The sequence below is a fragment of the Numida meleagris genome, chromosome 9 (assembly GCF_002078875.1).
Source record: "Numida meleagris isolate 19003 breed g44 Domestic line chromosome 9, NumMel1.0, whole genome shotgun sequence".
Taxonomy (NCBI): Eukaryota; Metazoa; Chordata; class Aves; order Galliformes; family Numididae; genus Numida; species Numida meleagris.
Genome location: NC_034417.1, coordinates 19584315 through 19599482, shown reverse-complemented (window position 1 = coordinate 19599482; position 15168 = coordinate 19584315). Strand labels below are relative to the sequence as shown.

General features: G+C 44.5%; 2 protein-coding genes and 1 long non-coding RNA gene across 10 annotated transcripts in view; 2 read left to right on the top strand and 1 right to left on the bottom strand.

Moving 5' to 3' along the window:
• CASC4 (cancer susceptibility 4) overlaps nt 1-6775 on the top strand; it is a 21771-nt gene extending 14996 nt beyond the window's left edge. The window contains exons 9-10 of one of the 2 annotated variants that reach the window (XM_021407641.1): nt 704-871; nt 5017-6775. In XM_021407641.1, coding sequence (XP_021263316.1) covers nt 704-871; nt 5017-5090 — 242 coding nt within the window. In that variant the 3' untranslated portion in view covers nt 5091-6775. The remainder of the gene's footprint in view (nt 1-703; nt 872-5016) is intronic. The other variant, XM_021407642.1, reaches the window with a different exon arrangement.
• LOC110403893 overlaps nt 1-15162 on the bottom strand; it is a 17747-nt gene extending 2585 nt beyond the window's left edge. The window contains exons 1-4 of one of the 7 annotated variants that reach the window (XR_002441887.1): nt 8990-15162; nt 7955-8053; nt 7147-7356; nt 3828-5152 (exon numbers count right to left, since the gene is read on the bottom strand). This is a non-coding gene — a long non-coding RNA (uncharacterized LOC110403893). Of the gene's footprint in view, nt 1-3827; nt 5153-7142; nt 7357-7954 lie in introns of those variants that run through there. The other 6 variants (XR_002441890.1, XR_002441885.1, XR_002441884.1 and 3 more) reach the window with 6 other exon arrangements.
• Nucleotides 15028-15168, top strand: part of CTDSPL2 (CTD small phosphatase like 2) — a 39775-nt gene continuing 39634 nt past the window's right edge. The window contains exon 1 of the mRNA XM_021407638.1: nt 15028-15120. The gene's annotated coding sequence lies outside the window, so the exon portion shown is untranslated. The remainder of the gene's footprint in view (nt 15121-15168) is intronic.

Genomic DNA, 15168 nt, shown 5'->3' with positions numbered 1-15168 from the left:
CCTTAAGCCATGGACGAGCAGACTGAATTCTCTGGACTTGAATGTTTCTCCTTTGTACCCCATTACACACCAGCTCTGAACTTGATGTTACACCATGCATCTTTCACTGTGTTCTTGTTTATAGTCATTTCATAGTTGCAGCTGATTATTTTTCTAGTTTGTTGTTGGAACAATTGTTTGTGTGGAACAGTTCTTAATTCTTTGCTGTGAAACAAAATACTGGAGCTAAAACATTTTGAAAATGCAAGGCTCAGCAGAAAACCTGAATGTTACTCCGATTAATGAGGTGGTTTGAAAAAAATCAGTGTAGAGTGCAAGGCAGATCTTTGTGAGATTGCTGTCCTTGACAGTATGGTATACATGCTGTAAACTTAGCACATTTCTAGTGTCGTGCTTGTAGATAACCAACAAAGGAGCTTCCTATTTGGGTGCTTATCCCTGCTCTTCTCTACAAAGTGAAGCCCACAGCAGGCAGATCTCACACACCCCAGTTCAGAGCAGTCAAGACTTCCTTTCTGAGTGGAGGTGTTCGTAAGCAGCGTTGTTGTCCCTCCTGCCCATGCACTCTCCCTTCTGATCCCTTTTTCCTCCAGTTGAAACTGCTCCAGAAACCTGAATATCCTAACCTGTAGGCTGCTTTCATTTAGAATCTTCCTGTTTCTTTCCTCTCTGCTTCTGACTTAATCCTTTGCCTACTTCGCAGGCCGATTCTTTGATGAGAATGAATCCCCTGTTGATCCGCAGCAGGGTTCTAAACTGGCAGATTATAATGGGGATGATGGTAACGTGGGTGAGTACGAGGCAGACAAACAGGCTGAGCTGGCTTACAATGAGGAAGAGGATGGTGATGGTGGAGAAGAAGACGTCCAAGGTGAGCTTGGGCCTTATCTCCATCCCATTGTACTCAAATCCACGCTGAGTTTTCTTGTTGAATTTGTGTAAAGCCTCATTACTTCTAGCTGATCTCCGATTTATAAAATGGAATAAATAAGCTGTAGGCAATCTGTAAAAATCCAGCTTGCTTTCCACTTGAAAGCAGCGTTATAGCAGTTTTCAGAATATTTCCATTGCTTATTTCAATTGTGGACAGTTTCTGCTAGGAAAATCAAGATGTTTCAAATTTTAGAAACAGTTTTCTAAACACAGATCTGGTGTACAGCTGGTTGGGGACGCAGACTTCGGCATTACCCGTCTCTACTTAAAAACTGCATTAGTAGTTTCTGAGTCCTGCTAATTTAGTGACACCTGCCCTGAGGTGGTACACGGTGAAGTCCCAGTTATCAATTCTCAGTGTAATTTTTTGTGCATTGTACACAGATTCAACAGACTTCTGCTTTTCCTTGTTAACCAGACTTCAGCACTCACCTGGTGCTAGCCTAACACCCGTACCTGCATGTTCAGCACCCCTTGTGCATGCGTCTCAGTGCGTCACCTCTCTGTTGTTGTCTGCCACGTTGTCTGCCATTCTCCGTGTAGTTGTTTGGTAATGTCTTGTGAAGGCCTTGCATGTCTAGAGGTTGGAAACGCTTGCTTAAACATTTATAGTATTTCCAGTTAAGGAAATGATGCAAAATAAAGGGGGAGTGCAGAGGGTGGGAGGGCTATTACTCTTCAAGTTCTACGTGCACCCTGATTTTGAACCTTGTTATCCAACTTTTTTAACTGGTAGGTTCTCAGTCATTTCATTGTTATCCAAGCACAATGAGTAGGAAAAGCTGATAAAAAGCAACTGATTTCTGTTAGCATGCGCTGCTGCATGCAGTGTAAGCATTTCGTGGCCGGGCTGGTAGTTTGAAACACGAACAAGCAAAAGAACGGTATGGATCAGAACCCTGGACAATTAATTAGCTTACTGATGAAAAGGAACACTGCTGCTGCTCCAGGTGATGTGGCCTATTCTGTTACACTTTGGCTCAAAACCACTGCGGGGGCATTTTAGTTGCTGCGGATGATGAATGTCAGTTCCTCTGGGTGTGTCCTTACGAGGTTCTGAATGGCTTGCTAAAGCCAGCTTCCAAACGAATGTCAGTAGTCCATATGGCCTCTTCTGCTGATGTGCACTGCACTGTGGATGTAGGAAGCTGGCTTCTAATGATCGTGGTTTTGGAGAGCAAAGGGAAGCACAGTACGGTTGTGTCTGCTCTGCGCTCTGCAAATCCAAGGAGCTGTGTGGATTGAGCTAGGTTTTGGTGGTGGTTGGTTGGTTCAGTTCTCCCTCATATGCAGTGGGTGCTGCCTGGCTGCTCACCGCATTGCTTCCTTAACTGGACTTCTAAAGACGATTCTTGACATTTTAACCAAGGCCATGCAGCCGTGAGTGCTGTGCTCTGCCATGCGTGTCACTTAGCCCTTGGCAGCCTTCACCTGTGGCCACTGCATCTGGGCCGGGCAGTGGGCGCCCAGCAGCACAGCGAGGCAGCAGAGCAGCACTGTGGTCCCTCCCCACACCGTGCTGTGCCCCCGGTGCAGAACTGCCTGCTTACCAACACTGACGCTGCTGCGGTGGCTGTGCAGGGAAACCAATGGCTTGAGGTAGCAAGAAGTAATATCCTGTAAGTTATTAACTAGTACAGGTACCTTGAATGGCATGCTGCATGCTGCTTATGCAAGGGTGGGTGTGATACAGGAGTAAGTGCCGCAGAATTGTTAGAAACCACAGAGGTTGTGGTTATGTAGCTTGCTATGCAAGAGCTCCAATTGAAGGTGGCCTCAAAACTTTCACATGTTGATGTGACACCTCAGTTTGCTGCTCTGGTGGCTTCAGATTTGGATTTCTTCTGACCAATCTCTTTACATCTGCATAGATGTCAGAGATTTTATGCTACATAGTGAAGATGGAAGAGTGACCTTGGGAAGCCTCTTCCTGCAGAAAAGTCCAAGCAGCACGTTACAACCTCTGCCTTCATTTTCCAAACCCTTTGTTAACTTGTCTCGTTAACTTGTTTGTTGACTTGTTCTGTGTAGAGAGTGGTACTGCCAGAAGCAGCATTTTAGAAGTGTCTGCTTCAGTTTTTGCACTTAATTTACTTGCAGAGAAGGAGAAGATGGAATTGTGGGATTTTGGAGGGAGAGCTGTTATAATTGTTTAGAGATTAAAAAAAGAAAAACCCGCTGAATTTCTGCCTAAAAACTATTAGGAAAACATCACATGGTTTTGTATTAGGCTAGAACAAAGCATCTGGTATGTGTAAACAAAGCAGTTTGGTTAAACGTGTTTTTCTGTTACCACTAGAATTGTGTGGGCCTTCTATTGCAATATAAGGAAAATAGACAAATTTGGGAGATATGTGAACATCAGCATTCAATCTGGCGTTACTTCTTTCAGTTCACCTGTTTGAAATGCAAAGTGAAATGTACACTGTTGGCTTCTACACCAGTAAACGTTTCTTTGTGGTGGCTGGGTGGTGACGGATTATACGAATCAAGTGATACCCACATGCTTTGTTATTAGTAGTTTCTACCAAACAGCAGCATGTGTCATGTAGATAAACAAGCCTTCTGCCAGTGGGAGTAGGCTGCCAGCGAGTACCTGCCTCGCTTGCAGGCTGATAAATAAACTTGTGAATGTTTTAGAGCTGCATACAGGTTAGTGAAAGGCCTGGTAAACTTGTGGAGAGACAGCTGATGGCAGTCACTGAACTTTGCTTTCTGTTCCTGTGAACTGGCATCCTTCCCGTGGACGTGAGGGGATGCCGTGAGCTTTGGAATGCAGCAAAAGCTTGTTAATTAAAACACACCGGGCTTTCGGGACCTCTTACTATGGGACCACGCAGGAGCCATCTCAATTATGGCAGCTGGAATAACATGCCTCAATAGTTCTTGCAAGAGATGTTTTAAAATATATTTTCCTTGATTTTATTCTTTGTGCGCTACGGTAAATGTTTACACTGAGGTTGAGTAAGTTTTGAGGGTTTGTTTTTATGATTTTTCACGAGGCTCAAAGTCCCAAGAATAGAAGTGAAGAAGTGGGAGAGAGGCAGTCGCTTGGGGTCCGAAGGATGGAACGCTTTCACTCGCTCTCCAGCCAGGGACGAAGCAGCAGCCGCGCTGCGGAGGTGAACGGCCTGCAGCAGCAAAGCTGTGGTGCTCCCGGCGTGGGCCCTGTGCACAGCTGCAGGCTGCTCAGCACGCACTGCCCCGCTCGGCTGCGCTGTGTTTCCTGGCTGAGCTGCAGAATAACTGCATGTTTGAGAGTAGATGTTCTGCTGGGTGGGCTATTTATTTGTCACTTGGGAGCCTGACTAGACGGATGTGTTTCAGCTGTGAGGAGTCCAGGTGAAGAATGTATTGCTGATTCCTAGCAAGGCTGAGAGAGGATACAAATTTCCTTTGATAAGAGGTGTGGAAAGGCTGAGCGCTGCTTTTTCTCTTAAAGAGTCCTTCGAATTTTACACGTGAGTCTAAGATGCAGGATAGCAGTCTGTAACAATACTGCTAGCAAAGCCAATTCAGAGTATCCTTTTCCAAATCTAAGATGTAAATTGGAAGAGCGTTACCTTTCTGTTGTGCGATTTATTCAGAGAGCTGGGGGAGGGTCATGAGGGCTTCTCTGCATCAGTCCTGCCTGGGTCCCAACCTTTGGTAAAACCATGCAGTGTTTCAACTCTGCCATCTTGTAACTCGTGCTATGTAACCTTCCAAAGTTACAGAGAATTTGTAGTTGGGTTTTAGTGGGAGGGTTTCAAACCTATAAAGGAGCATTCTCAAATTACAGTAGTTCTGCCATCTCTCAAGTCAATAAATATCTGAAATGCAGCTGTAATAAAGCCAGAGATGCTCAACAGTGTGAAGTTGCAGTGTGTCAGAGGGGACAAATCCCCAGGAGCTGACAGCTGGAGCTGTCATGGCAGGCCCTTGTGGCACCTTCTTTTCCCTGAGGACGTCATTTGCGTAGCCAGCCAAGGCCCTGTCAGTGCACATGGATGCGTTAGCCCTGTGTTCGTGGGAAAGCTTGCTTAAATATATATTTCTTTCAGTAGCATCACATGAGAACTGGTCTAAATATTTCAATTGCAGATGATGAAGAAAGAGATCTACAGAATGACCTCGTTGATTACAGCAAGCCGCGCTTCGGTGATGGTGTTCTTTAAGGCTTGAATTAAACAGGAAATGTAGATGAGATCTCAACTGAAGAACTTGAAGTGCTGCAAAACTGAACCATTTTTACTTCAGTGTTTCATACTTTAAAACAAACTGATAATTAAAAATAAGTACTCTCCAAGTTAGGGAAGTAACAGAAGGAAACAGTTGTGTACATATGTACATAGTTGTACTATTGCAAATTGTATTAAAACGACATTTTTGTTGTTACATTGAGCCGATTACTTAGACTGTACCTTATCTGTAAGAATCTTTACATTGAAAACCAATATTATAAATATGGGCTGAATTGTTTCTGCAAATTAGAAACTTTGTAAACTGGAGAACTTGTACAGTTTGTATCTCATGTAACAAATACACTGTGGAAACAATGTACAGCCAGAGGACTCCTTTTCTACAGTAATACCTGTATGAGCAAAAATACTCTGCTTTTTTCATGAGTGCTGTGTGTTTCGTATTTTGCAGGTGAGCTATCGTTTGAGAATGAAAACTGAATGTTTAAAAAACCGCTCCTTCTTTTATGTAACTGAGGAAAGATAGGACAGGGGCATAGTCCTCAGAAGCAAGCACCATTCTGAGTCTCCTGTCCAGTGACCAAAACTCGGCGCTAGAGCTGGAGATCAGTGACAGTAGAGTTTCAGTAATTAGATACACCCTGAAAAAGTTGTGTAACTACTAGCTTATTTTAAAAGGTAATATAAATAATTCAACACAGCTTGTAGGGAATCTTTGTGTACGTGTTAAAGAAGAGCAAGAGTTTCAGTGTGAGGGGAGGAAGAAGTCTACATCAGCTTTGCAGGAAACTGAATGGGAGAACAACCCCTACCCTCAGTAAACAGCTGTAGGCACAGCTGTACTGTTTCAGGAGGCTCCATCCTGTGTTGCAGTCACTCAAGTTAGTTTACATTGTAATTCTTCAATACAGATCTCTCCAAACATCTGCCACTTCCAATGTTTTGCTTTTCTATCTCAGACCAGTTTCTAAGTTAGATACTTTTCGTATTATGTGTTAAGCACTTTCTGAATTTTATGGAAATGATTCAGTTGATCTGCAGTAGTGGAAACTGAGGTTATTAACCCAACCTGCTTCTCCAAAAGGGCTACTGTGAAAAGAAATTACAGGACCTTTGACATGGGTGATTGTACTCTCTCTGTACTCAGGTTCCAATCTGAAATAACAGCTAAGTCTTGCTTGATGCCAGTTCAGTGGACCTTTCACATTTCAAAATTTGCACGATTTTATTATTATTTTTGCAACAGGCATATTCTGCTAATGAGTCTTAAATATTTGAGAAATAAAAAAAATCAAATGCTGGTGATGCATTCCAAGGGTTTGGTTTTTTTTTTCTGTGGTGGTGGTGTTTAAGGCTAGAGCTCTTCAATGACATTCTTCTGAGAGGCAGAGGGGGGGAACAGCCCTTCACATGGTGTGATGTGCTTCCAGTTAAACATAAAACGCTGAACCTGCTCTGAATTAGATACCCTACTAACACCACACAGTAAGTACAAACCTGTGCCAGGATTCTAAGAATAGCAGTCATCAGTAAATACCATATTTAAGCACTACAATTTTTTTTGGTCTTAAAATGTAATTTCACCCTGAATTAGGTGTTAACTTGATTCTTCTAATGAAAGCAACGTATATGGGTTCTAATAAATTAAGTTGTTTAAAGTTTGTGAGGCTTCCGGCTCTTTTGTTTCCTTTTGCAACCATATCAAAGTGATCTTGGCTCCTGAAAATAAGATTAACACGGGCCTTTGCAGAAGCTGATGTAGTCTGACATATCAGCAATGGTTACACCTGCTTGGTAATTGATAAAAGCCAACTCACGGGGCAGTGAGTGAGATGAGGACCTTACTACAAGCCCTACAAACTTAGTTTCTTGTCACATCAGGACAATTACACACTTGGATATTTTTAAGCAACAAGTGAGCTTCAAATGCAGTACCTGTGTAGTTGGTGTGACTGTGCATACCCACCTGGGCAACAACTCTTGAGCTACTGTAACAGATAAGCAAGGAATAACTTGACAACACTGTACCTACTGTAAAATCGTCCTTGAATCCCTCCCTGTAGAACCTCGGGTGTTGTAGGAAAACTCCTTTGGCCAGCTGGCTGCACGCTGCCTCTGCGCTGCGTTTCCATCCTTGAAGCCTGTGAGGCTGCTGGTCAGACAGGTGCTGTGAAGGTGTACGTGGGTCAGCGTACCCATACTGCCCTTGGTAACCACCCACATGCACACTGAGGTCAGTAACCTGTTATTATGGACAGCAAAGTGTGTGCATGAATTGTAGGCTTGCTTTACCCCAGTGTCCTGAGAGAATACATCAGTGAAGTAGAGCCCGTAGAGAAACACAGTTTGATCCTAGTGGGTATCCTTTTAAGGAATCTAATTTAGGTCACTAGGCACTTTACCCTTCGTTATTTAGTGATCCAATGTTTAAAGAATTTTATTTCTAAGGGGAATTGTTCTGTCAAACAAATTCCACTTGAGTGAAAAAAAGTCTGTGTTCTTTTGGGAAAGTGCCAATGTTTTTAGAGCAATTTTCCTAGCTTTTTTTTTTGTGTGTGTGTGTGTGGCTTCATTACAGCTGTTTTCTACACCATCTCCCCTCCCACACCAGTACGTGGCTGCTTCCCCACCTCAGCAGTTAGCCCTGTGCCCCCACCTCATCCCCTTTTCTCCTTCAGGCCTGCAGTTCTGCCTTACTGCCCTTTCCCAGCATCTCCCATTTCTTCTCAACTGCCTTACTGCTGGGTGCAGCAAAGCTCTGCAGCTTTCTGTTGCCGTGCCTTTCCCTCCCGCTCCCTTGATCCAGCCCTCTCCAATCACTTCACACCTGCAGCACTGACCTGCTCCGCGCCTTTCCTTTAACCAGCTGGGGAGCACTGCTCTAGAGCACTTGGGACATCCAGTTCATATCGAAGACAGACATCTAGGCATGGCTTGAGCTAGAAAACAGATTCAAATGTCTGAATAACTAAAGCTGAGGATGCAAGACTCCAATTAGAGGCGCCTTCATTTTTCAAGAATTCCCGGAGCGCTCTGCCCTCAGCTCCATCCGAGATGCGTACAGTGCACACTGCCCTGGCAGCAGCCAGTCCTGCTCTGATGCTGTGCTCGGTGCTGCACTGGGATAGCTGCCTTGCTGCACTGGGATAGCTGCCTTGCTGCACTGGGATAGCTGCCTTGCTGCACTGGGATAGCTGCCTTGCCTGCAAGTCAGCTGTTCTGAAAGCAAATGTCCCCAGAGGCAAATAGCCCAAAGAAACGGCACCTGCTTCATTTTTACATGCTGCTAAAGATTCCGAATTCACAAATGATCAGGTTTGTGTTTCCTGAGCCATTTTATATTATAAAAGAAGTAAAGTTTGCCAACTAGCTTAAATCTGTAGTTCTCATCCAGTACCTATTATTTCACCTTTTGTCAAGGTAATAGAGGCCTAAAGAAGTGATGAAAATGTGATTGCTTTCAGGCATGTGGAAGAGAACAAGCTAGAAAAAAAATATGCAATGAATGCATGTTTTTCTAATAAAGTTCCTTCAGTCAAAGGCTCGCTTAGAAACAATAAAAATCACTGACCTGCCACGTGCATGTCTACACCTAAGGTATTCACAGCGCATTCTGTTTAGCAGCACCAGGATCAGCTTATGAGCAGAAATATGAATGACTAACCCATCTTATTTTTTTTAAATCTAATTTTGCAATCCCGAGGCCATTTTTCTGAGCCGATACCAGTTCCCATGGCAACAGCAGCACACAAAACGCTGACATATTTCAGAGAGCGCTACTCCAACATCTGCTTCCCTCAAACCATCAGCTGAACTTCAAAAGAACACTGGCTCTCGCGTTTGGTGGAACTGGTTTACAAGAAAAATCAAAGCACCTTTAAATGATGGCCCAGCCCAGCTCTTTGTTTAAGCAGTGTTTCTAACAGCTAAAGCAGCGTGCAGCTCCTCGAGTTCTTGTTTCAGGCTTACCTACGAGCAGCTTCTCGTCCACGTGGCAGTGCGTGTAAGGAGTCGTCTCCTGAAAAGCAGCAAACAGCACCAACAAACCTCGTCCTATCTTCTCATAAACTTACATCCCTCTTTCATACATTCTTCCAAAGTGCTTCACTTCACCTTGCAGTTCTGCAGTGCTAAGTGCTCGGCCCTGTCACCGTTAAGGTGCTGGTTAGGTAAGGAAGTGTGGTGAAGACAAGCACCTGGACGCCATCAGAGCCGAACTGCTGGGAAGGGGCCTGTGTTTGAAACAGAATTCTGCTGGAATTTATTCATCAGCAGCCGCTTCAGCTAGCCAGGCACACTGCCCTGCCAGCAGTCACGTTAGCAGAAAATAAATTTACACTTCATTTTAAATGCAATTCTTCACACTGAAAAACAAGAACCAGCTCATAAAAGGGGCAGAGCTTTTTTCTTTTTCCTACTTCACTAGAAAGCAAAAATTAGTTCAGTTGTTTTAGTTTTTTCTATGCTTTTGATTAGTTTCCTGTTTTCCCTCCACTTCCTTAGGTTCATGAAAAGTAACAGCTCTACCCTACCACAGCCCTGCAAACACACACCAAACCAAGTTACGTTTATTCACTGAAAAAATGGGTTTCCTACTGATTTGAGATCTAAGGGAAAAAGAAAAACTTTATTCAAATACAATGAGAAAAATCCGTGTTTTGCCCCAGGCTACATCTGAACAACCTGTGTGAACTTGTGAGACACTGGTGGCCAACTATTTCATGCTTTCTTAAAGACAACCTGTATTTTAAAAGGTGAAAAACATTTCAGGTGTACAGTTGAAGAGGACACTATGTTTGGAGGACAAAGTGCCTCTGCTTCACATTCTTCATCATCTCCTCCCGCAATTAACATTTCCCATTAGAGGACACTCCGGGTATGGAGCACACAAAGGCTCCCTGATCTATGCTCCAGCCCCTGCAGCACAGGGAACTGCTCCTTCTGTTTTGTGCTCATCCAACCCAAGCACCTTCAGCCAAGCGCGGGATAAGAATTAAAACAGCTTCTAAAAAAACAAAGCTTGGAAATCTTCCCTGGCAAAAAGTATAGGAATTGGTTTTATAAAAATCTTAGACAGCATACAAGAAACAAGCACATTCTGAATGCATGCACTTACCTGGAAGCTCTCCACACAGTTCAGGCCTTTTCTGCTTTTCTCTCTCCATTTCAAAAGCCCAAGGCAGTAACTGCCACTACGGCTGCCAGGTCACAGAGCAGACAGGGAGCAAGGAACGCCTGCACTTCCACGCGGCCTGAAGGAGTTCTGATGTCAACCAAGAACTTCTAGGGGCAGAGCGAGCGTTCAGGAACGCCTGCAATACTAACGTTGAACCAGTCTCCAAGAGGCAGCTGAACTGCAGGAGCTGCAGAGGTGGAACAGACACCGGCAGGCTCGGCACTGGGGCACGGCGGCAGCTCTCAGTGCGGGTGCTGGGGTGCTGCCCTTCCTCAGGGATGAGATGCAAAGCCCAGCTCGTGGCATCCCATAGAGGAAGGGGGTAACAGCAACGTAAGGCTTGTGAACTATCTGCATCCACTGAAATACAGTGATCTCTGCCGATCTTTTAATTAAGAGTAACAACCTGTTACAGAGATAAACTAATTAACATGTAACAACCACGTGAGGAAGTTCAGGAGGACACTGAATTCCTCGAACACCCAGAGCTGATACTATACCAAGGACCAAGAAAATTCTTGCAGTTGTCCCATTTCCTAAAGATTTCAAATGCAAAGTTACAACAGAATGAAACGCCTATCTGCTTTGCATAAATAACCAAACTTGTAAAAGCCCAATTATAAAAGGCTATACTTTAAAAGCACTCACAAGTCCACATAAACGAATGTTCTGATGCCAAAAATATTTTGCTCAAGGTTAAACTGAGAAAATACATATTCCTAAGTCAATTTTGCTCAGCGAGTGATTGCAGTACTTTGTTTTATGCCCAGCCCCGAAGAGAAATCTGACTTGAAGAGACATTAGCATACAAATGGGAGAGGAACTTTCAGAGCTGGTGCAACTGTTACTCCATTACAGACAGCTCAGATCAATTTTGTTAAAAATCAGAGGAAAAAATATCTGTGCTTCGGTTTAAAATAGGAGTACTCTTACACCTCAGAGACGTACACGGGATTTGAAGCTGGTAGAAATTCAGCTTGTTGGAACATGGGAAAACAACAGCCACCAGGACCCAGCTCATGTTCTCTGCCATGGCTATTTCCTTTCCTCCTCTCCTCCCCCGCCCCAAAAAAGGGTTGGGGAAAAGACTAAGTTTTCCTCTTAAGATTATTTAATTCAGTTTTCAAATCTATTAAGCATGAAATGAGAATGGTGCTTATCCTGCAGAGTGGGAAAAGCCTCACCACTGCAGTGATGACACGAATCCCAGGTACTCCTGTAACTGAGCGATGGAAAACAATTAAGAGCCAGCCAAGACCTTTCTGCCCAGACTGAAGGATGATTTCAACAACAACGAGAAATCCAAGCACCTACAGAGAACAGTCAAAGAAATTCCGAATTTATTCTAGTTAGTTCCAACTACCCAATTATATTTAGAGATTTGCAGTGGGTGGGTTTTCCCAAAGCTTGCTCTAAGCTACGCGGATCTCACAAAAGCGAAGACTCGCTGTTGAACCTAACTTCCTTTAAAGGCAGGAAAACCAAACGGATGGGTTTCACCTGACAAAACACATCCACGTTTTTCAGAATTGTCATGGTTGCGAAGAGCATTCTGCTTAAATTATTTTCAGACTGAAGTGACAAGATGAAAATGGACACTAAATAACTAATGAGTTACATATTTTATTCAAGGTTATGAGTTTCCATTTTCGTATAGACAAAATTATAAACAGTGAAAAATACAAAGCCTACAGAACAAAAGAACTCTTGTAAGCAAGCACTTTGCAATAGAAGAGTACACGTTTTCAGTGATTCACAGCATGATTTGCCTGGAAAACACAGAGGGTTGGCTAGGCTGCGTACAGGTTGTCATGCACTTCTGCTTCAGTTTAATTATATCTGCAATAGACTCTGCACAAGCAATCAAATTCTGAACCCCCTGCTACAAAAGGCTCTAGTAAACTTCTCACATGCACTTTGCTGTACGAGCTGCCCGGGGCTAAGCCAATACTGAAACAGGAAGAGGAGCCAGCTCTTTATCTGTCACTTTCTGGAGCAGCTACAGAAAGCTGGCACTCCCTCAGCTCCTCTGCACACATAACCACTTACTGCTCACTTCAGACTCTGGCGGATTTGCCTGAACAAATACGTGTGTGTGTACTTGTGGTATGCGGAGAACTCACCGCCACCCTCAAGTTCACTCCTTCCCAAGTAGAAAAAGAAAGACTGAGGGCTTCCAATAGCTTGTATCACCGTGCAGAAACAGCGCAGTGCTCTGCAACAGCTAGAACTTTCTGGCTGACTCGAGCACCAAGGACACCGTGTTTCTCTAATACAGCACTGGTTTATAGAAAAAGTGGGGGCATATCTATCTATTTACTGGATTACACTGGAATTTTCAGACATACAGAAACGGGGTTATGATACTTGTGCAAGAACTTCATGCCAATACAGAAATGAGAACCCTCCCAGTCCCTCCACCTCTATCAAACTCTTCCCACGTAGCAACGATGGGCTTGTGGGTATGGACACTCCACAGTTTAACTTCCTACAATTGGACCAACTGCTTGCTGATGTGTATTTTCATCCCTGGCGGATTGTTCCATGGCTGCAGACTCCTCAAAGATGCTCCGTGCTAAAGCAAACACACATTTCAGTCGGTTTAAATTCACGCTTGTCTTTGTGTCTGAAGAGGCACACAGCACCATATGAATTCTGGCTCCCTCGCTAAGTGCAAGCAGTCAGAACAGTAAGTCTGTAGCTGCTCCTGGACAGACAGATTGGATGACAGACGTGTCGGCATGCAGGGCCTGCTAACTGCTTCTCAACTAAGTCAAGTCCACGGTTGTTCACCTACTGAACAAAGCGTGTTCCCTTCAGATAAGCAAGAGAAATAACAAATACTAGGAATAGATTACTTTAGAATATTTGAACCCAAACAAGAGTTGTTTTGTCTAAACAACTATTTCTCAGTCACGGAAGTTAGGCGTTGCGCTTTGTTACAGGGCTAACGGCAGGTGTATGAACCAGCTTACCAAGAGCTGGGCTCGCGCACGGGGAACCTCTACAACAAGCAAGGAAGTCAGTCTAAACAAGTCCTTCTGAGTGAGCGTGTAAACACAAAGCCAACAGGTCAGCAAGGCTTGAGAGCACCAACAAAAGAGTTGGAAGGAAGTCATGAAGAACGGCCTTTCAAATGAACATTAACAGAGTATAACATTCCAAGAATGTGCAACGCTGCTGGCAACGATGTTTCTTTTTTTTTTCCTTCAGTTTCTCTGCAAAGCGAAGAAAACATGCACCTAGAATATCTCAGCCTGGCAGTCCCTGAAATCGACTGTCACGGGAAGAACCTACCACTGCCAATACGGAGCCTTTTCTGAAGCAAGCACGTGTTCCAAGCTCCTGATGCTTCCTGTGCGCACACCCAGACTGCGTTACTGAGCGCCCCTCCATGTCACACACACACACAGCCAACGCTCTCCCCATGTTGTGCTTTACAATGTGGGGAACAGGCCACAGCAGGCAGACCTTTGAACTTCTGCCTTCACGGCAGTGTCAGTCAACAGCATGACTTTATGTATTCTCACCCGGCATGCGACAAAGCTCACAACCCTTCTGGTCCAACAGCACCCCCGGCCCCGCTCTGAACCAGGCACAAGACCACTGTGGATACAGGAAAGCACAGCTCTTATTCCCTACACATCACTTTGAATCCTGAGTCACGTGCTTTAGCATCTGTAAGATGTTTTCTTGGCTTTTGTTGTGAGTGCAGTAGATGGTTTTTGTGCTCATACAAATATCTGCGTGCTTTGAATCCCGCTGAATGATTTCTCCTGGCAGCTAGTTTCATTGTAATTACATGGCTTGGAAAAGCCTTCCCACCTACCGTTTTTCAAAACTCCCACTTTATAAGTATCGCTGAATGTCCTTTTGGGCTTGTACTATGAGACATCACAAAGTTATCTTGCCATACTAGCTCTTCTTAATGGACTGACAAACAGTCTTAATTAAGTTTTAACATGTCCAAGCTAACCTTTTCCACAGCTGATCGTACAAGAAAAAGCTCAAGTACTATGCTTACTAATGCCTGTGTTTAGAAATACTTTAATGCCCTAAAGGAGTAAGGCCTGTTCTGAATAATGACTACGCTGCTTCCACTGCCATTTTACTCCCTCTTTTCTTGAGAAACTAAGGTGAAATTAGTTTTACAATGCCTTCTCCTAAGAAAGGAGAAGTTCTGTGATAAAATTTTAAAACAATTCTTGGCTCCACAGTAGCCGATGTGATTCCATTTAACAAACCAATAAGTAAGTGACAAGAGAACTGGGACTCTGTAACACGATTCAGGTTTAAAGCCTGTGAGGGGTGTCAGCGGGTACTGGAGAAAGAAAACGCACAGCACTCGAGCGGGTTTGTGCCTACTGGTACATTAGAGAACGTGTGTGCAAGCTACTCCTGTAAAAACACGCCATTTTCAGCGACAATTTGAGAAGCTGTGCGAAGGTCGTAAAACATTAATCTGAGAACCACGGATTTGCGTTTATGAAGCGCGATGGACGAAAGCGCTCAGAAACAGAAGGAAAAATGAGGCTGGCAGCTCAGCAGGCTGCAAGTCACCAGTCCAACCCCAGCACCCCCTGCTATCCTGGACGGGACGGTCGGGATGCTGCAGCCTCAACATCTCACGCGAGAGGCTGCCGAAAATTAAAAAAAATAAAGTGGAAATGGAACTTCACACCAGACTCCACAAGCGTCCCGAAGCAGCGGCTCGAACCACAGCGCCAGCGCCGCGTCACGGTTCGGAAAGGACGGTAACGCTACAGGAGCCGGGCGAGAGGGCAGAGCGAGCAGGCCGCCCCGCTGCGCACACGCCCGGCGCTCAGCCAGGTCAGCCAGCCCCGGGCAGAGCCCGAGCCGCGGCGGGGCGGCCCGCAG